Here is a 17,713-nt window from a genome sequence, read left to right as displayed (position 1 = left end):
TTCGCTGTTCCTAAAAACCTGCCGGACTACTTTCGGCTTGACCAAAACTGGACGATAACTCTGCTCACAGGACGCTGCCAGGGGTAAGTCAGTGTGATTGCATGCCACTGGTGATGGGGATGCCATACAGATTCATGTCAAAAATACCGAACTATCCCTTTAATATTTTCATTTTTTTCATTGTTAGTTTAAAGTGTAAGATTTGTTTGTTTTTTTTCTGCTGTTTTCAGATTGCTTTTGGCTCTTTTTTCCTCCCAAAGGATTCTATCATCAGTTTGAGCTTTTATTTTGTTGCTGATGAAGGGTGGAATTAAAGGAAGATGGTTTCCAGGGCAAGCTATTCCAGAGCAATATATAAAAACTATTTGTTGCAGTTTACCCCCTGCTCTGTCCCAAAGTTAGCTCAATAAACCAGTTTATGGCAGTAATTTACGCCCATAATAGAGAGGGCAGCCTGTCCTCTGCATTTCTTGCAGGCAAGTGAAAATAAAAAGAGGAAGAAAAAAGAAAGCTCAATCATGATGTAATTTGCTGCTGATGAAAACTCTGGACAATATTGTTGGTTAAGGAACTTTTCTCCCTGTATTATTTCACTTTAAGATAATAAAAAACTGAGGCTATCCCCTGTTTTATTGTCATCTTGGCTCCGGTCGTTTAACCACTATATGAAGGGTTTAAACACTCGTAAAATATTGCGTAGTTTCATCTTTCGCCGCAGCAGGAAGAGTTAAGCAACCGCTCAATCAGAACGAAAGCGGTTGGAAATTTGCGATCCATCTGACAGGTAATGTATTCTGATTTATTTTGAAATGACCACTTGCCAGTGCAATAGTGAATCATGGATGAGACAGAAATATATCAGGTGGGCATTGATCTACTGCAGGCCCACACTGGCACACTGCCGCCAGAGCCTGACTTATAAAGTATACATGATGCCTCCTCTGCACAGTGCTTTTCTCAGCTCTGAATGATTGACTACATGGTGCGGTTGAATGCAGGGTTCTGGATATCCGAGTTCATTACATGTACATACAACCGTTTGTATACCGTATGTGTGCGTGTGTTTATGGGGGAGGGGGTTGAGATGGATCGCTACAACCTGTGCGACAGGAATTAAAAATATCAGATACATTAGATGGAGGCTTTAATGTCTCTTTTCCTCACTTCCAACCTTAAAGTTGATAAATAGATAATGATGCTCCCATGGTTTCTTGTTCGAGTCTTCTCATAGCTCCAGGCGTACCTTCATGGCTACCATGGTGGTGTTGCTGGTTTCTTTCTACTTGCATAAAATCTAAAATAGGGCTGAATGATTCTGCCAAAAATATAAGTTGTGATTATTTTCAAGTAACATTGCGATATTTCTATTTTCCTTTGACTTTACCTTTGGTTGGAAAAGCGGTTACTTCTACTCACATGCATAGATTTATTTGCTAACTGGATGTTTCTCTTTACCTTTTCTGAGGCAGCAAACCCTCTTGAAACATCTAACGGCCATCTAAAAGGCTGGAGAAGAAATTAGTCTCTTATGCTACGTTCACACCGCAAGCAGCAAGAGCAGCAAAAACACGCGTGCTGCTTCATTTTTGATTCTTTTACAAGTTTAGTTCATATGCGCAGCTGAAGCAGCTTTTCGGTCTGATGCACGTTGGGCGGAGCTACCCTATCCTTTCTTTTCCTGTAACAATGGCAGCTATATTTGCTGTGATCAGTGGGAATAAAGTATTTTTAATATGTTTTTAAGTGAGAGTCCACGTGAAAACTTCATCTGTGCAGTCAGTTCATCCAGATTACCTTCCTGCCTTTAAATAATATTTAGCTTTTGGAGCCGCTCAGATCCCCGTACACCGGCGGTGCGCTGTCAGTAGGAATCCCATTCAATAGCAGCCTCTGGCCCGGTCGCCTCTTCGCGGTTTACCGCGGCGTCTCGAAAGCGGTTTTCATGTTTTGCCGGCAGATTTCAGCATTTTAAGTTAATTTAGGCGTTAATAAACTGTTTCAGAGGACTGATCATAGTGATCTTTATCATCAGTGATGTGTCTCTCTCTCTGCCAGCTCCCAGATCAGCTTCTCTGATTGGTTGATGTGGTGCGTCGAGCAGCAAAAGTTAAAATTTTCCAACTCGAGCAGCTGCGTTTGCGGCGCGTCCCGCACGTCAGATGCTCAAATGCTCACAACGCACTGTTTGAGCTGCTCAGACGCGCTGTGCTAGCTGCTCAAATCGCGCTGCAGGACGTTTTGCTGCGCCTTGATGTGCGTCAACCATTGACTTTGCATGTAAACTAGCTGCTCCTGCTGTCTTTGCTGATTTTGGTGTGAATGTAGCTTTAGTCTTGTTAAATGTAACATTACTGAAATTGCGTGCTCTTGCGATTTGAAAAGTTTTGTTAAGTTGTGAATACTGTATGTTGCATATGAAATTACTACCCATGCCCTAGTCTAAAAGTATTTTTTCACAGCATGTTCTCTCTGAAATTATTATGTGGAACTTAAAACTGTAAATTAACACCTGAAGCATATCATAGCATATTACTATACGTGTTTTCCTTTTTTAGTTTTTCTATGAATATATAAATCCCCAAATAAAATGTCTGCTGTTTGTCTCTCAACAGTTTTTCTCAACGCCGCATTGTTTCCCTTCTTTCTGCTTCCCCCAACCCAGTCAATATCAATGTCATGATTTACATTTTTTATCTTTTTTAATTTTTACTTTTGTCAACTTCAATGTATTTTACTGGCAGTGGATTTTTTTCTGTCTTTAATGAAAGGGTATGTAAACTTTCAATCACAACTAGACAGACAGACAGACAGACCGTCTACAAAGATGCTTAGGGTCAATGCTATCCTAAATAGTGAAGCTTCTAGAATTTCCTGTTCCCAGTCATTGATAAATGCCCGTCGCTGCATGCTGGTGTCACCATCATTTATCACTATTGGGACGACATGCTCAGGTTGATGACAAGTGTTGGTGATACACAGCTGGCAGTGTTTGCCTCTATGGCCTAAGGATAATCAGTTCTTGTGGCATCTTAGTTCAGGGTTGAGGAGTCTCCAGCCAAGAATTACAGGAACCTTTTCATTTTCTTTCTAACTTGACTTCTCACCAAAAGTAATACATTTGCATATTTATGTTTTGGATCAAACTTTTGATTTAATGAGCGTTTAAAAGAAAGAAAAGTGCTTAAAGCAAAGGTTTGAAATATGTACAAAAATGCAAGATTATTTAGATCCTATGGTAATCGTGTAAACGCTGCCAATGATTTGTTTTATGCAAGAATCACTAAAACCACCAAAGAAAAGAAGTGGCATATGCATGTTAGAAAGTCAGGTTTTTAAGCATACAATCCCTGAACTCTTGTAAAAGAATAGAATAGAAAATCCCTTTGTTGTCCCACATTTAGGAAAATGTGGTATTACAGCAGCAAAAGATTATAGGAGAAATGGTCACATAATGTGGACCTTAGAAAGTGTATAAAAATAACAGCTGTGGACATTTTTACAGTAATAGATATGTGAAAAGTGAGATGTGCAAAAAGAGAGCAGCATGTTATTTAAAGGTGCAGTAGGAGATCTTTTCTTACACATTTTTTACCATTTGGCTTAAAGATCTCCCCACAGCCACTTACTGTAGCAAGCAGTGAAATAGAAGGTCTGAGATTGAAACTAAAATAAATGGTCCCTGCTACAGTGAGAAATCAATGAGTAACCCCAACCAATCACAAAACACGGTCTGTCGTACACTATTGGTTCCCGACACGTCAATCATGGTCGTCTGCTTGTCCCTGCCCCCTGTGCGCGTACCCTGACACATGAACGAATCGACCCCCCAATGCTCGTGCAGGACGCCATGGCTGGAAGCTAGCCAGTGCTATGCTACGTTAACACCTATAGCAGCAAGAGCAGCAAAAACGCACGTGCTGCTTCATTTTTTATGCTTGTACAAGTTTAGTTCTGTTGCACGGATGAAGCATCTTTGCTGCTCTAGTTGCTCGGAAGAAAAAGTGGGTCTGATGCGCGTTGGTCAGAGCTACCCTATCCTGTCTTTGCCTGTAACAATGGCAGCTATATTTGCTGTGATCAGTGGGTAAAAAGTAGAATCTATTTTGAAGTGAGAAAGTCCACCTGAAAACATCGTCAGTGCAGTCAGTTCAACCAGATTACCATCCTGCCTTCAAATATTATTTCGGTTGAAGCCGCTCAGCATTGTATACAAAAAAAGACCACAAACTTGAACCCCGGCTTGCCAATAGCGATTATCACACTGCATCATGGGATCTGTAATGTGTGTAGCGCTATGTCCTAGTCTAAAAGGACGTGCGTCACTTAAGTGATAGTTCATATGACAGGGCCGCTAAAAATAGATATATAAAATGATCTTGCACGGACCGGATGTGGCCCGCGGGCCTTGAATTTGACACATGTCTTGGAATGTCTATGGAGCAGGGCGGGTTGTGAAGCTGGCTGCTCGATGCTGATTCGCAAACATACTTAAAGAAATTTGACTGACAGTGGCCAGACAGCGAGGAGGTTTTCCTCATGAGTCAAGTGGAAAAGTAATCATTCAGTCAGAACAGTTGCCTTGTGCTGAACTGTTGTCGTAGTTTCAGGAGTTTAATATTTCAGAGTGCTTCAAAACAGCTATTTTCACCGGTTATAGTGATGGGTTTTATGCATTTCAACATTTGTTAATGCAATACGTGACTTTTGGATTTTAGTAACACCACTGAGCCTCCCCTGTTTCGAGAGCAGCAGCTGGCAATGGACCCCAGTGCTTTCAAATCAAAGGCCAGCGTCATAAATAAGTGAGCATCATTAATCATACAACTACACTGACCTCAATTAAGACTCATAAAGGCCATAAGAAGGCTGTTGACACCTTTTCCTTTGCTGATCTGTAGCACCGTCTGCTGAGTCTGGAAGCAGTTATCATAGCCTCTTAAAGGAGAAGTTCGGTTTTTAACACTTTTAGCCCATTTTCTGTAGTGTCCAGGATGAAATCGAATGATCGACACCAAAATTTTGACAATTGGTCCTGTCTCTGCTTTTTGGCTCATTTAGAATCCACCCCTGGCTGCTTTAGAATGGCTTCCATAGAGCATGTCCGATAATGTCCTTAAAACAACCTTAAACGTTCTTTTTTTAAAATATGCTACTCACCGGGTCGTCAGCGCTGTTCAATGACGTTCCAAAAAAAGTTTCGTAAAGAAAAAACGTTCCTGTAGTGTTTTATTTAGCATTTTGTAAATCCCATTGAGTTCTGTTGGAATAGTCAATATTCCCCTGCCACCGGAAACGGAAATGGGGCCTGTTTACACAGTTGTAGTCTTTTCGCTTCACTCTGTGTACTCCGACGTCGAGAATCAAGAATCCACCTTTCGTATTCCATTTTCAGAGTTTTTTAAAGTGTTTAACAGAGACGTTAGCACCTCGACGTCGGAGTACACAGAGTGAAGCGAAAAGACTACAACTGTGTAAACAGGCCCCATTTCCGTTTCCGGTGGCAGCGGAATATTGACTATTCCAACAGAACTCAATGGGATTTACAAAATGCTAAATAAAACACTACAGGAACGTTTTTTCTTCACAAAACTTTTTTTGGAACGTCATTGAACAGCGCTGACGACCCGGTGAGTAGCATATTTAAAAAAAAGAACGTTTAAGGTTGTTTTAAGGACATTATCGGACATGCTCTATGGAAGCCATTCTGAAGCAGCCAGGGGGGATTCTGCATGAGCCAAAAAGCAGAGACAGGACCAATTGTCAAAATTTTGGTGTCGATCATTCGATTTCATCCTGGACACTACAGAAAATGGGCTAAAAGTGTTAAAAACCGAACTTCTCCTTTAATGATCGTACCGTCGCCCCTCTCACCGTTGTTCTCTTAATGTAAACCTATATTCACAGCAAACCCATGTTTAGCTCATGACCAAAGCGTTAGCAGCAATGAACAGTGTCTGTTTTTTGTTCCACGTCATTTATCTGACCTTTTAAGTCCTCTAATTCCACCTGCCAACAGCATCTTTTAAAATTATCATACAGCTTTTAAGGCCCCGTCCACACGAAGTCAAACCCTGGCCTAAACGCACAAATATTTCACCAAACCAGCCTCTCATCCATACAGAGCCGGCGTTTCGGGGGTCTGTAAACAATCTTTTTTTTATTCAGCCTTCAGAGTGGGAAGATTTTGAAATGCCGTTTTTGCGTTTCCATCTTTAAGCTCTAACCGCATTTTTTTTTTACACACATGCGTCATAGCGTCGCCTCTAAACACGCATGCGCGACACAGTATCACAACAACAATGGCGCCGTACTGTGTTGAATGGTTGCTGCTCATGCTGCTCACCCTGCTGTCGGGCTTACAACAGAATCTTCTTCTTCTGGAATATCTCCATGAAGAACAGAGCAATATCGACGACATAGTTCAGCACCTGAATTTGACGTAACCACGAAAATGGACCCGCAGGGCAACCATGTATAAATAATAGTGCGCATGCCCAACATTTTGTCGCCTATTTTTGCTTTGGCACCACAGCGCCACTTACAGGCCTGGCATACATTTTGCAGCGTTTTCATGCATTCGTGTGTACGATCACATTTATTTTATGTCTCCGTCTTTATGGCAAACATTCTGGAAAATATTAGCGTTTCGTGTTCGTTTTGACTTCGTGTGGACGGGGCTTAAGTCTTATTTGTTTTTCTGCATGTTGTGTTATAATTTTACATTTGATGTGTTGGTGTTTTTTGATTATGTAGTAAATAGAAGAGCATGTAAGACCTTTAAACAAACTACAACCAACTTTAGAAGACAATTACTTCATGATCTATTTTAATTTTTTTTCAAACAGAAACTCCCTTTTTCAAAAATAGCATGATGATAACAATGAATGTTAATTATGTTATTTATTCAATTTATAGAGTTTACTTAAGGATCATTTAATGTTTTCAATATTTAAACAAGTGTGCAAAACATAATCTTTTTGGACAACCACCCCTCAAAGGTTTACGTCTTTGATTTTTGCTCGCCAATCCTATTCTATTGTAGCTAAAACATCTTTTAATCTGAATTGTACATTTTTTGTCCTCAAAAATTAAGTAAAAAAATGAACTTACTAATCAAATTTTCCTTCTTAGTTCCATTGTATTCTGGAGATGTATTTTTATCCACATGCATAAACATATAAAAGTGCTCAGCATCCAGTCTACACAACATATCAATGTAAGTTTATAAAACAGCCATCCTTGTTTCTGGGACACTCCTGCAGCTAGTAATGACATTTGGTCTCCAACATGTTACCATAATCTTCCCATTCTGGATCCCTAATTAGAGTCGGAGTAATAAAACCCCATCAGCTTAGTTTTTTCTTGTCATATAAGGAGATCAGTGGTTTAAGGTTATGCTGGTGATCATGTAGACAATTTTTTGTTCTGATTTTCTCTATGTTCCAAGCTCTTCTGACATTAACACGTACATGGCTTTGATTATATATTTTTTCCTACAAAATGAAAGATTGTTGTTAAAGCCGTTCAATATAAAAAATTATTTTCAGTTGGTCTTTGCTCCCCCTCCTTCCCCCAACCCTGCCTTACCCTTGCGAAGTATTTAAGTAAACAGCTGTCAGCTCTGTCCTTAGAAAACAGGGATCTCCCAGATCTTTCAACATCATATTAGCATTCCTTTAACGCTATTGCCTCTCCCTAGCAAACGTGCAAACATGCTGAGTTTCTCCAACTTTAGATGGATGAGTTTAAAATCAGAAAGGGAGAGATTTGGAGATGGAGTAGGCTCGTCAGATAAATACACTCGTTTAACCTACCTCCATACCCGGTCTCCTGCTGTCCGACTCACAGTCCTGATTAATGAGGCAGCTTCTGGAGGCTTGACTTCTCTCAGCAGACACCTACATCCCATTCCCTCAACCCCTCTCCTCTTAAACCACATGCTTAACTTTACTTTCATCTTCACGCCATCTACCCAATGCTTTTTCATTATTAGAAGAACAGGAGTATCAAGTGTGTAAAAGTTTATGGTTAAGCTTGTAATTTCAAACCAAGCTGGGCTCTTGGTACAGACTACACATCTGTATATTTATAGATATGGACAGCAGCCTGTGACTTAGACCAGAGTTGCAAAAACAAAATGTTCGGCCTTGACTAAGACTTGCGTGAGACTTAAAAAGAGGAACAGTGATAAATCATAAATATCATATTGGTTGAAAATATGCCAATTAGAGCAGATCAGGTTATAGATTAAGGTGTTTTACACACACAACAATAATACAGTTAAAAAGTTTGACGTAAAGATGGGATGAAATGTTTGATTAAAAGTTCTTTCCTCTCATTAATTACCAACAACAGTCTTGAGGTATTCAGATACTAATGATTAAAAATAAAGATAAAGTTTTTTTTAGCAATGTCCGATGTCACTGCGGGAGATTTGCAAGCCAACGTGGCGGATGCACACACACTGCTGTCCCGAATGTTAGAGGCAGATTCCTGGTTAGATGAAGAAAATTTGATGATTGTTTAAGGCTACTGAAAACGCCCACTGCCCTCTTGGAAGCTGTGCATTGCTACACATCTCCGTGTCATTGTAGATAGTAGCAAAAATGTGTTGATCAGAACTAAAACACAATCTCTTTAGCTCCTTTCAGACGAGAGCCGATTACCTGGACTGTGTCCAAAGGTTCGCCCTAAACCCTAAAACCCTCAATCACTATATACACTGGTACTATCTAGTGGACCTTATAGTGAGCTCAGTAAACTGACCGGTAAAACACATGGCCACTACTTTTTTTACTCTCTGTTACTCCCCCCCAACGGTTCATGCACCATCTTTATTTTATCTCTGTGCCACAACAAATCCCATAATGCTTTGCAAGGAGAGCTCTAGCAAAGCATTACATCTTATATCTGCTTGTCTAGTGACCCTGGATGAATACTACTTTTTAAGGAGCATTGTGGGAAATTTCAAGTCTGCTACTTTTTCATCCAACTACAATATTGTGGCCTGTATAGTGATTAGGGTGGACGTTTGGGCACAGCACTGATGTGACGTCACTTGTTTTGTGGCCACAGCCAAAGTATCCGGTTGCTAAGGTGGTTGCTATGGAGTGCTCTCAGATTTGGCTAAATGAGGCGATACAATTTTTTTTTGCAGTTCGTTGATAAAAACTGTCCAGTTCTCGCTGTGAAAATTTGAAAGCTCCATTCCTCTTATTAACAAACTTTTCATCCCAGCTTTAATTAAATGAGCCACCATATTTTCTGCACTGTAAAACACTCATAAGGCTTTCCTTTACAAGTCCCTTATATATGGATTTGTTCTGTTTTTACTAACCACTGCACTGTGCACTGCAATGTCAAAATGTATTAGGACAAACTAGGATTAATACATACTGTGCCTCATCATAGTATTACAGCGTGTGTATAAGGACCCCAAAAATTGCCTCTGCAAGAGATTACGATATGGACATCAAATTCAAGGCTATCATTCATAGGAATACAGCAGCTGTGAGAGTTCAACTTTAATGAATTATGGTACATTAGTTCCTGTTTTTGCCTGAAAAGGACAGTCCTGGAGGAAAATATGCTGGAGTCTTATTAATTTATTAGAATTTTTTTGGAACAGCCCAGTCAAAGTCTAAGCCAAGTGACAACCTGTAGTGAGACTTGAAAGTTTATGTTCTCCGGCACTCTTTATCCTTTTTATCTCCAAACACAAGTTGGTTAAATCTTCTCTCTATAAATGTGTAAAATGAACTGAGGCATATCAATAAAGAGTAGCAACTTTTTTAAAGGTAAATGTTAGGTTGGTGTATCAAATAAAATACTAATATATTCTATTGCAATTTGAGATTAGGGTCAGGGTGATTTTCTTACGTCATCCTGTGGCAACACAGGGGAGACATTGTTTTGGATTAATTAATAACTTGTATGGTGCTCATGAATATTTAGATGCACTGATTGGTTGGTTTACAACGAGCGAGGCTGCTCAGCAAAGACGCATCATAGCAACAAGCACTCACTCACTGAAACATCAAAATTGTTGATATGGTAGGGTGACCAGACGTCCTCTTTTTGGTCAACTACAGTGCAACCCCACCGAATTGACATTAAATCAGGGCTTCCTTTGAATTCCCCCGTCTTATGATGGAAGTTTAGAATTGTGAAATTTGCAGAGAAAGGAGCTTTCCATGGGGTTTGAACTTCTTTGTATGTCAATTTCATCCACTGAACTATCGTTATTCAACCATGCAATGTAAACTCCGTTTTGCATTCTATGGCCCCTTTAAATAGACTCTGAAAGGCCTGCATTAATGTGAGAATCTTTATTCATAGAAAATGAACTTATACTTGAGAAAATTACCCTTCCTCTTTATGCCCTGACCATGATAACTGATTGGGGCCCGGTGTATGTACCAGATCTGCTCGAGCTCTACGCATGCCAGTGATGTTGCACTATATGATTGGCTGAATGTTGCAACATGACATAAAACATTGTGGCTGCCCAGACAACAATAATAACATAATGCACCCTCTGTGTGCCGAGTCTGGATCATCTGTAGGGTTAGCGCGTTTAATGACCAATGACATTTTACCTGATATGGATAAAAATCAACTGAAAAAAAGAAAATTGTTGATGGTGAATAAAGTGACTGCAAGACCATGATGTAACAGGGGAGAGAGCTGGGTAGCACTGTGGCTAGATGTGCTCAGTAGCTAATAGGTTCTTTTAGCTCAGCCAGTTAGCAATATTAAGCTATAGAACTTTTAACTTAGTGTCACAACCATTTGTTTTCTACAAGTAGGATAACTGGTTTTCTTTGTCTAACATCTCCACAAAAGTCATTTTAAAATGTTCCATTTGTCCTCCCCTTCCCCTTAGATCTTAATAAAAAATAATAAAAATAAGCTGAGACTGTTTTGTCAACTTGTTAAATGGCAAAGCTTAGTCTGTCTAAGAAGGCACTGCTTACCTTCAAGACTGAGAAGTATGGTTTTCTACTTTTGGCTACTTTAGATCGCGGATGAAACGTAAAAAAAAAAGCAAATATGGGTAATATTATGTTGAGACTCCAGAAGAGATCTAAGTCTTAAGAAACATGTGCTATATGGTTTGTACGAGTGGCGTTGCCGTATATGACGTAATAAGAAAAGGCAGGGCCCCGAGCAGATCTGGTAGCAAAACCGGTATGAAAATCCCTTTGTACTTCAAGCAGAACCAGTATAATTTTTTTGTGTTGCGCCAATGCCATTTTTTGGCACTGATACCTGGTTATGCATTATTGGCCAATACCATCTGTTTGAAATTGATGTGTCAAAGTCAAAAAGTCAAAAGTCAAAAAGCCTTTATTGTCATTATATTCTGCAACGGATACAATGAGATTTGGGACTTCCATATCAGCTACCGTGAAATAAATAAAAAATAAAAATATATTAAAAGGAAAAGGAAATGTAAACAGTTAAAAAATATATAAATATATTAAAAGGAAATGTAAACAGTACTGTCACAGATTGTGGGGGGGGGGGGGGTAGTGCAAAACAGGTGTAAAGTGACCGACAGTGCAGGTCGGAGTGTGTGTGTATATATATATGAAGAACTGCATATTACTTGGATATAAAATATTTGCCATCATGGCTTTGTCAAGCTGCTGCCTGGAATGGGTGACAATTGTTGAATAAACTTTTGGCCCTCAAAATGGTATCGGTGCCCTATTTGTTGGTACTCACCGAGACTGATTCCACAGTTTTAGTGCTGGATTGGGGCCCCGCCCGATACTGGTATCGGTATCGGTGCAACACTACTAATTTGTGAGACATTGTTCTAGGATTGGGCCCCAGAAACACACTTTTTGTCTTTGACCTGATTTTCTATATTTAGTTTACATCCTCACTGGAGCAAGGCAGCAGCCTGTTTCCACCAAACCTCTACTGGCTGAGATTGTCTCAACAAACAGGGTCATGTTTAGTACATTTAATGCATTTCAAGATATACAGATTCCATTAGACAGAGGTTTGTGCTTTCTGTCATACATGTTGAGTGTCTAAACACCAGTAAGGTTGAATGAGAGGAGCTTGTGCCCTAGAGGTGTTGAGTTAATAGGGAACCAAAGGTTCAGCGGTGGTGTAGCTCCTCGTGTGCCCAAAAGATTCAGCGTTAGCAAAGATGGCAAAAGCAATATTCCACTGCCTAATGGAGCCTGAACAAACCAGGGAAAATAAAACAACTTATTCTTCCCAATGTTTAGGTTCAAGTGCAGGTCAGTGGTATCAGGGAACACTGCCAATATTACTGAATTATTTAGAATGGTTGTAAAAGACAGGAGTGCAAGCTCTTATTTACTTTATGGTATATTAGAAATTCTCATTGATTATATGTTAGACCAGGTAATAAATCACTTTACATCCTTTCTAACCAACTCTCATTTGGTTTCAATATATATGTTGATGAGTCATAGTTCATTATAAAGGTGTATACATCAATATGTTGGGGTCTATAGCTCAGGATTGATGTGAGACTTACCTCCCTGATCCTTTTATTTACCCCAGGATATATTCTGCATAACTCTGAAGACAGTGCTTCCACAAATTATTCATAGAGCCTCACTTTGTCCATAAATGTGATTTTACGTCCTTATTTCAAGATTAATTAAATTCATTTTCTCCCTCCAATGACTGCAAAAAACACAATGAAAAGTAATGAGAGATTTCTGCAGATTTACTGGGAGAAAAAAAAAACTAGAAATCACACAAAGCCTACATAAGCATTCACAGCTTTTGCTTAATACTTCTCAATGCAATTAAATTTGGCAGGAGTAAATCCTCCAATAATCTTGAAAATCATGGCGCAAATTTGGCTCACCTGCAGTATCTAACAGAAGGGAGTACTACCCCCCTAACATTTAATTAAATATTTCATTTTATCTTTTATTGGCACAAATCTAAAGGAAGTTTTGATTCAGTTAAATGAATCAGTGCACAGCTTTTATAATAGAGTAAGGTTTCTGTAGCCTCAAAATAACTAATTGGGTTATTTTCACTAAGAAGTATGCAAACCAATGGTAATGCCAGCGGTTTGAAAGTTAAGGCCTGCCATTTCTTTTAGCCAATGGCTTTTGACGATATTTCCATCACCCAAAGCAGGATGCATAGAAGGTTGAAAGGGTATCAGCATGTTGCAAGATAGGAACGTCGCCAATTCTCCAAAACAACCTTTAGACGTCAACAGAATAATAATTTTTGTTTCTACAATCAACATTGGCAACATGTAGAGTTGCCAATAGGTGCAGCTTTTATACTTTAAACTGCTTTTCTCTCCTTCTGGACGACTCCAGGGAGGTGTGTTCAGCAAAAACGGCAAGCTTAAAACACCACTCAACACAGGAAGTAGAAAAACACAGCTGTTTACAACGAATCAAAGCCACATTGTGCCACCCAAGAGGGACAGTCATTTCTTTGCAAAAGTTTTTGATATTATAAGCTAAATATCAACATGTCTCTGGATGTTTACATTGCGAACCCTCGCCGGTAGGAGCCATTGCTTGCTTGCAATGTTGCCGTTTTGCTTCTGTGCTGAGGTTTTCTGCAATTTCAAACTGTATCCTGCTAAAAATAAAGTGTAAAATATGATTTTTTTCCCTCCCATTACCCATTGTGATCTCTTGTTTTTTGCTTTTTCCCAAATGTATGGGCAGCACACCCCCCACCCCTACGTCTGTTATGTCTGTGTTTTTGTCTTCTTCGAAGGGCTGCACTGAAACTGAATATCCCTTTTGGATTAATAAGTATTACTGAATTGAATTGAATGTTTTCCCATGTGGATCTGTCCGTGTGGTAACAAATGGATGCCACATAGAGGGACATGGAAGCTAAAAAGGACCTCACGGGCAGATGAAGCTCGATTCAAGCTTAACAAGAATTTATGCTCGTTGAATCTGGCCTCTCCAACAGTGTCTAGTTGCACAAGAAAACGTGTAAACCCTGTCAGGAGGGGGTGTGTTCATTTTTCCTCCTTTCTGCAAATATTGCAAGCTTGTTAGAAAGAAAGACATGAATATTAGTGTCTGACCACATTATGTCCACACTTCACAACATCTGAAAGTAATCCAGTTTACCTGAACAGTGCTTTTTTTTCTCCTAAAGTTCCAGTAACCCCCATTGAAGTGTGTCATATCATGGAGTCTCTATCTGTACAATTTAGTCAAAGATCTGTCGAAACTTAAAAGGGATATTTGGTTGGTTATTGTTCAATTTTTAGACCAAAATCCTGTCCAAAACCTGTGGTCTGAACTGAGAAGAGAAGAGAAAAGAAAAGATAAGAGAAGAGCGAGCTCATATGTCTGATTGATAAACGTAGGTCGTGTTAAAGGTTTCTTAGCTTGTATGGCCGAACCTTTTTAGCATTATGGAGGCATAAATGGATTTTATTAAATATCGCAAGCAGATGTTCTATGAATCTCTTTTTTATTGATCTTATTTAATATTCATGTTTTCTGAGATGCTTAATTTTGGGTTTTCATTATCTAGGCTTGGCAAATTACAAGAAATAAAATATTTTGTTCTCTTTTCAATTAAATATTTATATTATACGAGTCTCACTCTGTGAAACAAATGAAGAAATACTAAACTTGAAGTGACCTGTATGTACCTTTTAAAATTAATATTTTTTTTAATAGCAGCTAAATGAAAAGATGAATGTCTTTCACATTGGGGGAGTGTTGGCCTAGTGGTTAGAGCAGTGTGCTTGTACTCTCAGAAGGTTGCAGGTTTTCAGTTCAATCCCCACAGCCTCCACTCTGGGTTCCTGAGCAAAACCCTTAACTGCTCCCCAAGGGGATAGATCAAATGAGTAGAGTGAATTTCCCCATTGTGGGACAATAAAGGGATTTGCATATACAATTACATAAAAATGTATTTATTTAGAAATGAGTAAAAAGAAGAAAAAAAAGGAAAGGAAAACAGCTTTTCAGAAAAAAACCTAAAAGGCAACAGATGGTGTTACATGTCTGGAAGCTTTAACCAAAAAGTCCAAAAGACTTAAGGAAGTCGGGCTGTTTTTAGGGCAACTAATATATATATATATATATATATATATATATATATATATATATATATATATATATATATATATGTATATATGTATATATTTTTTTTTTATTTATTTATTTTATGTTTACACATTTAAATAAACTTGGACCAAATGCCTAGTATCTAAGCTTCTATCTGCTCTTCCTCTGTTTTTGTCTCGTGCAGATTTGTCGTGGCTGAACTGGTGCGTAACCGGCTCGTGCCTCTTCAGCCTCGTCACCGTCCTCTTCTTCAGGGAGTCCTACGACCGTCTCTACCTGGACGTCTTTGTCTCCGTGTGACACTGATTAAGAAAAGGTCGAGGCCACTTAAATACCCGCTCTTGCACAGTGAAGAGGACTAAAGGGACATGAAGAGCAAGTTGGGAAGCTTATGCTCTTTGTAAGCTGTATTGTTTTTGGACATGAATGTGTATATATGTGGTGAGGGTGATATCTGAGCATAGGGAACCATCTCTGTTTACACCTTAGAAGTAGTTAACTCGAGGTTCTATGATGGTTGACCTGTTTTTAATGGTTCCTCTGTTTGTACGTCAGTTAAAATCCTGTGAAAGATTTCTCCCTCTGAGGTAGACCCGCATAGATGAACCGTTTGCTGTTTACATGTAGTTTAATATAGAAAGGCACTTCCCTGGAAGCTTCCACGTGTCTCATCTCTAAAGTAACCGGACTCTGCTTCAAGTTTACCAAAGGGACGTCAAACTGAAACCAATTTTAACACAAAGCACCTGTCCTTCACAAAGAGGTAAGGGACAATGATGGACTAGTTTCCTCAGCCAATGAGCTGGCCCAGCTGTCTGGAGCTATCAACTTTGACGGCCCGTCTGGCCCTACAGCGTTAAGCAACCTGTGATATCGCCTGTCACTAAAAGGCAGCCTCTTGCATTGTGTTTTATCACCCTATTAAAATTAATATTATGCAAAAAAAGATCCATCAGATAAGGACTGGATGCCAGCCAAAGACGTGAACTGTGACCGGACACACCTGCGCTTTCAGTTGGATGAAATCTTGGTGGTTTTATTCAGCACCATTTAGGACTAATTATCTGTGAAATTTCATTTTAATTGAACATTAATTTTTTTTGTACAGTTTTTTGTTTTATTATTCACATTTGTTGCTAAAGCGGTGTTCTGGTATTTATTGAAAATAAGATGCTTCGACACTAACAAGCTAACAACCACAAACAAGACATTTGATGTTAGATTTTTTTTTTTATATATATATACTAACGTGTGAACATTTGGTTCCATCCTCCTCTTTCAAAGCACCAGCAGCTTCCTTTGCAACAACTAATAGGTTCATAGAAAAAGGAGGCAAAGCAGATTTTCTTATGGACTTCTAACAAAAAGCATCTCCGGATCAATAAAGCAGATCTCCACTGCAGAGGAAATGAGAAGTTATAGTTTGGGTTTTTCTCCAGTAGCTACAGGAAGCATTATTTTTATGTTTTCCCTCTGGAGATAAAGAGAGGCGTGTAATTTATCCCTGGTGCTGTTTTTTTTTTCCTCTCTCGTCTTGTAAAGAAAAGGTTCTCTTTTACCCACAAATGTGTTGCCTTAACAACCCAGTACCCCCCTCCCCATCCCATCGTCCACGCTGTGAATATTTTATCTCTGGACTACGTCAGCGGTCATCTTCCGCTTCTGTTACTACACCTAAGTTACACTGTGGAGTGTCCTGGGTTTCCTTATCACTTTGAGTTTTGTGGGATAAAACAAACTGCTTTCACAAATGTCTGGCACCTTAATAAAAGGATCCTTTTACAAAATAGAGCACATCTTCTGTTCTTATTGTGAAAAAGAAAGATAACGAGGGCTGATGAAAAAGTATTTATGTCTGAATCGCTTTTAGAAATATTCACAACCCCTGATTTTTGTCACATTATAGGCAGAAACTTAAGTTTGATTGTATTAGGACGGTTGTGCTTTGTATGAAACATGATCGGCAGTTTTAAAATTCCATTTTTTTTTATCCTCCAATATGATCCAGTCACAGCAGCTACCTTTAGAATACAATGAATTTGTAAAATTCGACATGTGTGTGATTTTATCTCGTACATAAATCCCGTTGGTCTCTAAAGTGCACATATATTAATGTGACGGCATTGGTGAAACAAAAAGCATAATGAGCCCTGAGGAACACTGCAGTAAATAAATTTATGGAGGGGTTAGGTTGCAAAATAACTTCTTAAGCTTCAAACTGCTTCCAGATTCCAAACAAAGAAAAATTACAGACAACTATGGACCTATTGGGAAATAACTTTTGGTTAAAGAAGCAATGAAGAGATGCATACTAACTCTGTTGGAGCTGAGGGGAAGTATTTGTCAGAAGAGCTGATTATTGATGCAATGCATAAATCTGGACTTCACGGATGAAAAGTCAGATGCGTTGTGTTGGAGAAAAGACCCGCCGTAACACGCCATCCCCACATGAAGACCGGTGGCTGCAGCAGCATGTTATGGGAAACATATAGTCAGAATGTGTAATAAATACTCACATGAGTAGTTTTATTTAAAACGCACACATGAAAACTACTCTCCATGTGCATTTTAAATAATTTAATAACATGGGCAGACTATATATCACAGGCATGAGTGCATGCTCCTCCTCTGCTCTTGTGACTTGC

At 39.1% G+C, this 17,713-nt stretch overlaps 1 protein-coding gene across 1 annotated transcript in view; it reads left to right on the top strand.

The window, feature by feature from the left end:
- Positions 1 to 16,859, top strand: part of slc49a4 (solute carrier family 49 member 4) — an 81,318-nt gene extending 64,459 nt beyond the window's left edge. Inside the window, exon 9 of the mRNA XM_038277747.1 lies at positions 15,253 to 16,859. Coding sequence (XP_038133675.1) covers positions 15,253 to 15,368 — 116 coding nt within the window. The 3' untranslated portion in view covers positions 15,369 to 16,859. The remainder of the gene's footprint in view (positions 1 to 15,252) is intronic.
- The last annotated feature ends 854 nt before the right edge of the window (positions 16,860 to 17,713 follow it).

This window comes from Cyprinodon tularosa, unplaced genomic scaffold, assembly GCF_016077235.1.
Source record: "Cyprinodon tularosa strain WSP-4 unplaced genomic scaffold, ASM1607723v1 ctg134, whole genome shotgun sequence".
NCBI lineage: Eukaryota > Metazoa > Chordata > Actinopteri > Cyprinodontiformes > Cyprinodontidae > Cyprinodon > Cyprinodon tularosa.
This window is presented reverse-complemented; position numbering and strand designations above follow the sequence as displayed.